Genomic DNA, 12004 nt, shown 5'->3' on the forward strand with positions numbered 1-12004 from the left:
GTACAATAACCCAATGTCTGGATTTAAAATCAATGTATTCATAGCTTTTTCTTACTTAGAACCGATTTTAATTTCAGAAATAACTATGCATACGTGGAAAGTACTACATTAGATATACTTCTCTATTCAGTGTTACCTTCTGACAATAGTCTCATAATTCACAGGTTACGTTGTTCCTGTCGGAAAAAAAAAACTTTGTGTAAGATTTCAGATATTATAATCATTGAATTCTTAACCACACACATGCATTCTGTTAAGGGCAAAATGCACCTGCTTTAATGCGTCTCTGAAGTGGAAATGTGTTTATAAGACTTTAGTAGCCACTTCTTTACATGTTGCCTGTTGGAGCTCATCTTGGTATCTTCAGCATTTCGTTGTTTTCTCATGTTTCACTTGCACGAGTGAGTGACACCATCAAAGTTTCACCCTCTAGCAATGGTGGGTGAATCTTTAATACTCCAGCAATGTAGGAGGAATATTTGACTGCTTGTCATGTGGGCTGATGAAATATCACGAAAAACACTAAATGATCATCAGCCAAAGATCTTACAGTGAGCATCAACAGGCATGTCAGGAACAGGTTTTATTCATTAGTGGTTGCTGGTGGATTCCCAGATTGCCTTTCATCTCAAGGAGAATTTCTTTCATGTGTGAAACTGCTAAAACAATAAAATACCATGGTCAGCAGGCATGGTAATAGCAGGACATGAATCCACATATGAAAATGATATTTCTCTAATCTCCATTTTTTATCAAATATCATTTTAATATCATAAAAAACCATTACACAAAAATGCACTTTTACCAGTTTCATAACTTACTATTAATTATCATGTAAAGTAAAATAATTGTTGTCATTCCTGTAGTTAGTCATGTCCTAACAGTTATCCACAGTTGAAATTTGCAGCAACAAATTGTATTAAATACTACTTTTGTGTGTTGTTCATGGAGGTATGACAATGGATCACAGCAGCAACTCTGGTTATAACAGTCTTCTATCTCTCTTCTCGGAATAAAAAGATGTTCATGGGTATAATTTCAATTTCAAGTTTAATCGCTGCAAGCAGTGGGACTGTCAACTAAGCATTCCTCAACAATTTGCCAAATGAGGTAGGCCCCTACATCAGTTAGCCTTAGCCACATCATGACAGTGAATTAGTGCATCGTCTCTAAATGGAGAGGGAGGTGACAATGAGTTATTAGAGAAGTTTGAACTGATACCACTTTCACATTCATACAACTTTTTATGAGAGTTACTGTTAAAGAATCCATTAATTCAGTATGGTCTCTTCCATTCATTATTCACAATGCCACATGTAAGATTAATGGAGATTTAATTACTTTAGTGTTCCACCTTAGATCTTCCACTATTTAGTTTTTTTTAACATTATGATTCTCAACATTAATGAATGAGTAAATCAAATGCATTGAAGGTTGACAAAAATATATTTAGCACACAACAGAACAAAAAAAAATTGCTGACATAATGGTTAAGAGTAATTTCCTTATACCTACAGAGTGACTTTTATAATGTAACAATTATGGAATGTCTGGTGGATTGTGGTGCATGTGAAAGAATAAAATTAGATTCTTCTTAAACAAAATTACAAGCAACTCATGCATCCACATAAAATACACGTTTTAAAGCTTCAATTTATTTCAATTCTTCATCTCATACTCTGTTTCCATTGTGTGCATCATACATTCACTGGAACCCTAAACCACATAATGATATGTTACAGTATTTTTCACATAATACAAATATATATATATGTATATAAATATTTAAGCCTTTTATCTCACTCATGTACAAACACTTTTTTACATTTATGTACACAGTAATTTACATTACTTGTACTCTTTAATTCAATCTGTGAATGTTCTGGAAGCTATACTAGTATCAAGATGAAACAAAGTAACACAGAAAATTACAGAAAAAATTAAAACTACATATTATATCATTTTATTTTCATTATATTCAAAAATCATTTTATTAATAAAAATATCAATATAATTTATTAAATTTTATTATATGTCAAGGCTATGGTACATAAAGTCCTATGATTTATGTTTTGTTATTTAAAACACACCTTGACATAAAGATCAACACATTTATTATGTAACTATATTACCTGCACTGCAAGGTACATGCTTAGGAAAGCCAATTTGCCAGCTGGTAAACTGCTTCATTATCTTACTACCTAACAGCCATGATGAGTAAATGATTTATTTCAATTTTTCCATCAATAGCTCATATCACACCATTGTTATGAAACATCTCATGAGACAATAATTTAAAGTACCACCAGCAGTCTGTATCAATGATAAAAGCGAACGATCACACTTGGTATTAACACTTACACTCAATATCTGATTTCTTCCATAGACAAACACACAAATATCACAACTACTCACTCATTTCCATGTTTCACGTTTTCTTTTTTCTTAGCACTAGGGATACTTTTCTCACCTTAGTCACACACTACTAATTTAAAGTTTGGAACTATAAAACTTTTAGACAGACAACAGATAAATTAAAACTTTTTATTCCACTGGAACGCTTATTTATGACAACAAAGGATTAATAGACACATTTCAAACTGCAAGGTAAATGTAATATATTTCCATTTATTTCATAATTTGGACTTTTTATAAAAATGAATTCCTGCTTTCAATGTACAAACTACAATCACAAGAATAAAAATATATTTTTGCACATCTATGTTTTGATAACAGTAGGCTACAATAACACACTGTTTTAAAGCTATCTTGAGTAAGGTTTTAAAGAAATAAATGATAGCAAAATATAAAAATAAAAATATTATTGGGTTATGGAAACTGCCCATGCAAAAGAGATTCTTCTATGGCCAATGATGTTCCAGTACAGTACAGTTGCTCCATGAGAAACACAACTTCACAGTGACCAGTCCTGGAGTTCTAATTGCTGCCATTATAAACATAGCTAGGAAGAGCAGCAGCTCGTCTGATCCCATGTAACTGTTTAAAAAAATTTTGGCATATTCTGCTTAATTATTATTCCTAAGATCTACACTTATCCTTGAGGATGATACATGCATTTATAGGCACTTAACACACTTTCAAATTTTTCTGTCTCCTGTTTTTACACATCGGATTTACTTTTGAGTATGTAGGGCACCTTCACATCTTCCACTTACAAAACAGCTTCTTTCAAATAAATTTTATGCTAAAATACCAGGAAGTCATTTTGGTATAATTAAAGTCACAATCCATAAAATAACAATTAGCATCATCAGGCAGTACTATGAGGAAGGTAAATGATGACATCCAAAGACATTTAATCACTCCAGGGACCAAATTGAAGTTACCGAGTCAGCCAACACTTCATATCAGTTGTGACAATGTAAAATAAAGGGGAGAATGGTTTCTGCAGCTAAAAGAGGCAATAATACACCCAGTAATTTACCCCCTCCTGAAAGGAGGTAACCGCTCGACTTTTAACATATTCACAGTCTCCCCTATTATTTAGGAATTTGTCGCCCGAGTTGCTTAGAAGTAGCGGAAATTCAGTACTACGTTTTAGTGAATAGCTGTACTTCCTCATCATCATCCTCTGTAAAATCACCATCTTCAGGAACAACAGATACCTTGTTTACACCAACTTTGCACTTCCGTTTTGAAAGTTTCTCATATCCACTGCTGCATCTATTCAGACCATTCCATGTTTGTGATTTTATCTGAAAAAAAAAGTAAACATCAATTTTGAAGCCATGACAACAATAAATCTGTGGTTGTTACATGATGATGATTGCTATCTGAACTGTTTTACAACATGTTTGCATTAAACAAACAAGTAAAAAATTTTTTTTTTCCTTTGCTTCTTTATACTAACCGTCACATATTATGGCAACCCAGTCAACAGAGGGATGAATACATTTAGGAGACAGGCAGAGAATGGGCATTGGTACTAATTAAAACAGAGTACCCAGATTAGATTAGATTAATACTAGTTCCATGGATCATGAATACGATATTTCGTAATGATGTTGAACGAGTCAAATTTTCCAATACATGACATAATTAACTTAATTTAACAACATAATTAAGTTAATATAACAACATTTTTTAATTTTTTTTTTGCTTTTTTCTTCTTATTTTATATCTAAAAATTCCTCTATGGAGTAGGAGTAGTTGTCATTCAGAAATTCTTTTAATTTCTTCTTAAATACTTGTTGGTCATCTGTCAGACTTTTGATACTATTTGGTAAGTGACCAAAGACTTTAGTGGCAGTAAAATTCACCCCTTTCTGTGCCAAAGTTAGATTTAATCTTGAATAGTGAAGATCATCCTTTCTCCTAGTATTGTAGTTATGCACACTGCTACTACTTTTGAATTGGGTTTGGTTGTTAATAACAAATTTCATAAGAGAGTATATATACTGAGAAGATACTGTGAATATCCCTAGATCCTTAAATAAATGTCTGCAGGATGATCTTGGGTGGATTCCAGCTATTATTCTGATTACACGCTTTTGTGCAATAAATACTTTATTCCTCAGTGATGAATCACCCCAAAATATGATGCCATATCCAAGCAATGAGTGAAAATAGGTGTAGTAAGCTGATTTACTAAGATGTGTATCACCAAAATTTGCAATGACCCTTATTGCATAAGTAGCTAAACTCAAACGTTTCAGCAGATCATCAATGTGTTTCTTCCAATTTAATCTCTCATCAATGGACACACCTAAAAATTTTGAATATTCTACCTTAGCTATATGCTTCTGATTAAGGTCTATATTTATTAATGGTGTCATACCATTTACTGTACGGAACTGTATGTACGGTGTCTTATCAAAATTCAGTGAGAGTCCGTTTACAAGCAACCACTTAGTAATTTTCTGAAAGACATTATTGACAATTTCATCAGTTAATTCTTGTTTGTCAGGTGTGATTACTATACTTGTATCATCTGATGAAAGCAATATGGTGAGGCTAGTAAGTTGTTCATTGGATGTCATAATTATATATGATGTGTATGAACTGCTTAATTTTTATGGAAATTTAGGATGCACTTGATAAGTAATTGTTCAGAGCAGACAATATAATCTTGAAACAAAAATTACATACACAACTTTGTAGCACAGTGAATTTGTAGATTCTGACTGAAAATGCTAAATAAAATGCCTATCACTAATTTTTTGATTACTCTACAGCCTACAATGTCTGATATGATCTTTTGTAATATATAAATAGCACTCTACAAGTTCAGCTTCAATGCATGTGATCTTAAAACATTTGAAACAGTATCAATGGATATGAAAACTTCAGTGATACCATTGGAAGTGCACATGGAAGATACAAACATATCACTTTGAGTAATTATACTCTTATCTGATGAGACCACCCCTGATGGGGGAGGTGCTGATATCACAGGCCAAAAAATGAAATTCCATGTTGTTGTTGTTGGTGGTGGTGGTGGTGGTGGGCATCTTCATCTCTGCATAACTAACACAGCTGATGTCCAATGGCAGGTGCTTACACTATTTATCCCCTCTCTCTCCTCCTACAAATTTTACCCTAAACACTTTCTTCCATTAATGAACTGACAATTACTTGAAGCCTCAGGATGTGTCCGATCAACTGTTCCCTTTGTTTAGTCAAGTTGTGCCAATAAGACAACTGTCTTGCATTTGACTTCTAGCCATTCCTGCTTTGCCATTTTACACTTCCTATCAATCTCATTTTTTAGAAAACGGTATTCCATTCTCCTGCTATGTTTGTTGCATTTTTATATTTTCTCCTTTCCTTATTTAAATTTAGTATCTCTTAGGTTATCAAGGAATTTTTACTAGACCTTGTGGTTTTCTGCTTTCCCTATTTTATCTCTCAGAGCTACCCATCTGTTTTGTGTTGTATTCCTTTTACTTGTCTCATTTCATTATTCCCTAAAGGTCCCTCTGAAACTGTGAACAGCATGTAGTTCCTTCAATTTATCCAGGTCCCTCCTCCTCCGTTTCCTGCCTCTTTGTAATTTCATCAATATTACACTGCAGTTCATAACCAATACATTATGGTCAGAGTCCACACCTGCACCTAGAAATGTCTTACCATTTAAAATCTCGTTTTGAAATCTCTGCCTTACCATTATAATCAGTCTGGAAACTTCCTGTGTGCCCAGGTCTTTCCCACATATACAGCCCTCTTTTGCAATTCTTAAAGCAAGTGTTATCATTGATTAAATTATGGTCTGCACAAAATTCTTCAAGGCAGCTTCTTCTTCCATCCCTTTCCCTCGGCCCATGTTCTCCAACTATTTTCCCTTTTCTTCCCTTCCCTACTGTAGAATTCCACTGACCCCATCACAATCAAATTTTTGTCTCTCTTAACTACCTGAATGATTTCTTTTATCACACTACACTTAGTTTCGATTTCACCACCACCGTATGAGCATATAACATGTACTATTGTGACGATTGCTGGCTTTGTGTCTATTTTAGCTGCAATAAAACAGGTAAGTTGACCATAGTAGCTTACTGCCGTTTCTTATTCATTATTTATTACCCACATTTGATTTTGTATTTATTACCCATGTTTGATTTTGTATTTATAACCCTATACCTGTCTGACCAAACGACCTGTTCCTCCTACCACTCAACTTCGCTAATTCCCACTATAATAAATGAAAAGTGCTAATTTACTTTTGTTCTACGGTATCAATTTATTGTGTTATCTGGTTTTTGGCTTATAAGGCCATCATCAGACATTTACACAAGTCATTTAATAACTAGCGAGGGCATTGTAAGCTGAAAACTGGTTAATACAATACATTAATATTGAAACTTTCTGGCAGATTAAAACTGTGTGCCCGACCGAGACTCAAACTCCGGACCTTTGCCTTTCGCGGGCATGTGCTCTACCAAATGAGCTACCGAAGCACAACTCACGCCCGGTACTCACAGCTTTACTTCTGCCAGTATCTCGTCTCCTACCTTCCAAACTTTACAGAAGCTCTCCTGCGAACCTTGCAGAACTAACACTCCTGATAGAAAGGATACAATGGAGACATGGCTTATCCACAACTTGGGGGATGTTTCCAGAATGAAATTTTCACTCTGCAGCGGAATCTGCCAGGAAGTTTCATATCAGCGCACACTCTGCTGCAGAGTGAAAATATCATTCTGGATACATTAATATTTTAGAACGAAAGCAAATTAACACTTTTCATTGATTATAATGGTATTCTAACACGAACCAATGGAACATTCACTTAACAGAATTCCCATTGTATCTAACTACAACATATCCATTTCTCATTTTAAATTCTCTAACCTCCCTACTCCATTAAGTACCTAAGATTCCACACTTTGGCCCACTGAATGCTAGTTTTATTTTTCTGCTGATGACATCCTCCTGATTAGTCCCTAACCAGTTATCCAAGTTGAAGATTATTTTACCTCCAAATTATTATACCCAAGAGGATGACATCATTGTTGCGCCATACAGTAGAGTTTCATACCATTGAGAAAAAAAATATGGCTGTTATTTTCCCTTGTTTTCAGGTATTTACTGTACCAGCACAGCAAGGCCATGTTGGCTGATGTTAGAAACCCATATCAGTCTGTCACCTTGTCTGTTGCCTCTACAACTACTACAGACACTGCTGCCCCTCTTCAGGAGCTACAGACTAGTCTGGTGTCTTCACAGATACCCCTCTTGTGTGGTTGCAACAATGATACAGCTATCTGTGTCACTGAGGCACACAAGTCTTTTGTCTCAACAAGGTCCATGGCTTGTGGGGGGTGGGAAATTGCAGCACAGGCCAATATAATGTTAACCAGTAGTTTTCTTGCTCTCAGTTTTTCCTTCACTAGCTGCCTCAATGAAGCAAGCTTTGACCGCTGTTGCTGTGTACTTTGACTTTAGTTCGATAAAGATTGGCATGCTTCCTGACTTCTGCATGACTAGACTGGTGGGCCAGTTATTCACACCCCATGGGCTAGTATAATATTTCCATATGATGCTTCAATGTGATGAGCATATAGTTTTCACCACCGTAAGACTTATATAGAATTTTGCTAAATTTTATTATTGCACAATGAAGTAGTTGTGCTTGGATTTTCTTTAATTTCGATCTGAAACTGTTATTGTTTGATTTTCTGGACTATTACATAGTTTAATCTCTCATTGAAGACTGTTAACTTTGTGTTCGATAGTGTATGTTGGTACTACAAGTAAGTTTAGAACAAAAACATTAACCACTGATGAGAAAAATCACAGAAATAATTTCAGAATCAATACATGGCTGTACAGGTTCTGAAATAGTAAACTCATGTATAGTTTTGTTTCTTGGCAACATGCAGCCACACACTACATGCTACACTGTCTAATTAACTCAAACGTTCTGAGGGACAAATATTCTATCTTCTTGATGTACATACCCATCATCCCATTTTATAGACTGTCTTACATTAATTGAAGAAGCAGTTTGCAATCTATGGTATATATTATCATTAACTTTAAAAAATTTCTACTCAGAACAATGACTGGTACTCAAAAGTATTAAAAATTATTTAAAAAGTTCAATGAACAGAGCAAAACTAACTTTTTTGCTTTTCTTAGTTTTCTTTGTAACTGTTGGCTCTGTTTTTATCCACATGCATCCACTAGTTAGAGAAGAAAGATATTGAGGGAGGAGTGCAATGAGGAATAGGGCAAAGTGAAAGGACTGTGTCACATTAGCTTATTCTTTTGTTAGATGCACATCAAATGAAAATCATCTACGTAGTGTTTTACTAAGACTTCCAAAATAGTAACAGAACAATGGAATGTCTTACCTGCAGTACAGTAAAGATAATAGCAAACAGAACAACGACAGATATGCAGCCTAGAACAGCAAGTATTGTTACAGCTGTAAAGGGAGTTGGCAGATGCACCGAGGTCCCTTCTTGTTCTGTACTGATGTCCACAGGCTCAGCACGAGAAGCAGCTGTTCTTCTTTTCCCAGCAGGTGATGCATTCTGGCAGTCACCTGGTAATATCGATAAATTTAGGTTTTTACAAGAGAACAAAATTAATTTTTTGTGTTATCCTTATTTTCAGTGATTACCAATTAAGTATTCTGAATCAGAGATACTTCTCATTTTACACAAAGCATTCAAGCCACAACCAAATAAATTTGTTCAAAGGCTAAGTACAATAAAAAAATCAATGCCTACCATTTTTTTATTTCAAAAATAAAGCTTCAGCTTAACTTTTGACAGCATAAGCATTCCACTATTGTAATGAAGCAATTACACATATAAGATTATTTGTCATTCTCTTTGTTGCTTTGAAACAACACTGTTGTTTCATTAAGGTACAGTGTAAAGTAGAAGCCCTTCTCAGCATGAAAATGCTTTAGTAAAAATTGCTTGCTTTTTCCTATAACAAATTAGAATTCCTACATGAAACAAGCTTAGACAAATGAATTAAAACCAACACTCTCTCACATAATTAATATATCTTTCCATAATAAGCTATTTTTAACACTGTTTACATATCCATTAACATTTACACATAATGCAATGGTTACGATGCCGTTGCCTGGCAACAACTGAAACAGCATTCCACATGCCACCTCAAATCTAATGTCTTTCTACTCCTGTCTTAGAATGAAACTACCCTACAATATCTCTAGTATTCCCAGGTAAGTCCCTGTTGAATTTAATCATACAGTGCCAGTGGCCTCAATCTTTGCAAACAGCAGGTCTGGCTAAAATGGCTCTGAGCACTATGGGACTCAACTGCTGTGGTCATAAGTCCCCTAGAACTTAGAACTACTTAAACCTAACTAACCTAAGGACAGCACACAACACCCAGCCATCACGAGGCAGAGAAAATCCCTGACCCCGCCGGGAATCGAACCCGGGAACCCGGGCGTGGGAAGCGAGAACGCTACCGCACGACCACGAGATGCGGGCAAACAGCAGGTCTGCCCCTTCTTTTGTTCCTCCATCATCACCACACTCCCCACTACTAAATTTTATTTCACTTCATGTATCTATTAATATACTCCCCATGCTGTTCTTGTCACAGTCTCCCTTTTATAATAAGATGAATTCTACATCCATGCCAGTGAGAACACAGAACTGTAAGACAAATGAGGGTAGTTTGAAATGTTCACAGAATCACCACAAGATATCAGCATTAGCACAATGAGGTTCCCACTTGATAACAAGTCATTCTTCATGAGTACACATGTGACACACCAATGACATGGGTAGACATCTGTGGTGTGAATGTCTTTTAGTTGTTCCCAGGTAGTGATTTGTGAAGATAGGAAAAAAAAAAAAAAATCAACGTTCAAGCAGCAATTAAATACTTCACAAAGAAAATTATGAAAACAAACTGAAATTCACATCAGTTTTCAGAACACAGCAGGGGACTGTGCTCCATCACATTCAACTGTTGCTAAGTGAACAAATGAGTTTAAATTTGGTCAGGACAGCTTAGATGATAATCCATGTAGCGGTTGACCAAGGTGTGCCACTACCCCAGAAATTATTGTAAAAGGGCATAAAATGGTCATGGATGATTGCTGCCAAAGTGTTAAAAATTTTTGAAACTGTAGGCACGTCCTCTGAAAGGCCATATCCCAGTTTAACAGTGGAATTCGATATGAGAAGACTGTATTCCAAATGGGTGCTGTGACTTAACACATGATCAGGAACACATCAGAATGGAAACAAACAGTGCCAGTTTGTGACCACAGGTGAAGCTTCGGTCCACTACTATACCCCGGAGACAAAACATGAGTCAAAGCAATGAAAAAATGTTTATTTGTCAACATCAATGAGAGCAGAGTCAATACTGTCAGCAAGAATGGTCCCATTTTCTGGCATGTGAAAGAGTTTCTGCTGATAAATTATCTTCCCACTGGGCAAACAATTATGAGACAATAATCTTATGTATCAATTACAGTAAACAACCCATATAAAGGGCCAAGACTGGCAAAAAGGGAGGTCATCTTTCAGGAAGGTATAGACAGGTGTTGTTGCCATGGCAAAAACACATGAACTAAGACATGACTTGTTGCTACACCACCTTTCTTCACCTGATTTGGCTAAATCAGACTTCCATCTCTTCCCCAAGCTCAAAATTTTCCTAGATAAATGGAGATTTTCTTCAGGCAAAGAACTGACAGCTGAAGTCGATACGTATTTTGCAGTCATGAAGAATGTAATTTTGATGATGGGATCAAGGTACTAGAACATCACTGAAACAAATGCATTAGTGTACAGAAAGACCATATTGAAAAAAAAAAAAAAATTTCATTGAGGTAAGTTTTTTCTTTCTAATCCATTCTGAAAATTTTTCAAACTAGCCTTGTATTTCTTTCAAATCTCAAAAACCATTGTGACAGTAAAACTAGTGTTAACATTGTGATTTTATACGACTTATTTACAAACAAGACCACATAGGCTTTCATGACCGTATCAATTTCATTAAAACCCTTCCAGCTGTATTATGGTTACAAGCTGTTGGTTGTGTGCCTGTCCATTACTCAACAATCCACACTAGATACCTTGACTGATTTCTCTCTCTCTCTCTCTCTCTCTCTCTCTCTCTCTCTCTAGGAGGGGGGAGGAGAGAGGGAGGGGGGGAGAGACGGGGGGGGGGGGGGGGGGGGGGGGGGAGATATGCATGCATGCCTCTTGAATAATACCAGAAGCTCAAAGCTGAGCACTAATACACTGCATCTGTTTATGTGATCATGAGATCATCCACCTTTCAACATTTCCTATGTCCTCTGCAGCATACTGAGTAAGTGTTTTTATGCATTTCAAAATTTAAAAATGTTCTGCAACAATCTGTGAACCTCTTTATAGAAATACCATTATGCAACCATTATGATTAAAATGAAAATTTTCACAAGTATTCTGCACATCATCTTTTATAAATGGTACGGGAAAGTTGAACATGTACCTCCTTCACAGTTATCACTGAACAACAATTTAGAGAAGACAGGTGGACTATACTCTCT

At 35.7% G+C, this 12004-nt stretch overlaps 1 protein-coding gene across 1 annotated transcript in view; it reads right to left on the reverse strand.

Annotated features, from left to right (window-relative positions):
• Nucleotides 1–1427: 1427 nt before the first annotated feature.
• The window catches only part of LOC126412755 (furin-like protease 2), a 460996-nt gene continuing 450419 nt past the window's right edge, over nucleotides 1428–12004 (reverse strand). Inside the window, exons 19-20 of the mRNA XM_050082503.1 lie at nucleotides 8817–9010; nucleotides 1428–3716 (exon numbers count right to left, since the gene is read on the reverse strand). Coding sequence (XP_049938460.1) covers nucleotides 3552–3716; nucleotides 8817–9010 — 359 coding nt within the window. The 3' untranslated portion in view covers nucleotides 1428–3551. The remainder of the gene's footprint in view (nucleotides 3717–8816; nucleotides 9011–12004) is intronic.

This window comes from Schistocerca serialis, chromosome 7 (genome assembly GCF_023864345.2).
Source record: "Schistocerca serialis cubense isolate TAMUIC-IGC-003099 chromosome 7, iqSchSeri2.2, whole genome shotgun sequence".
Taxonomy (NCBI): domain Eukaryota; kingdom Metazoa; phylum Arthropoda; class Insecta; order Orthoptera; family Acrididae; genus Schistocerca; species Schistocerca serialis.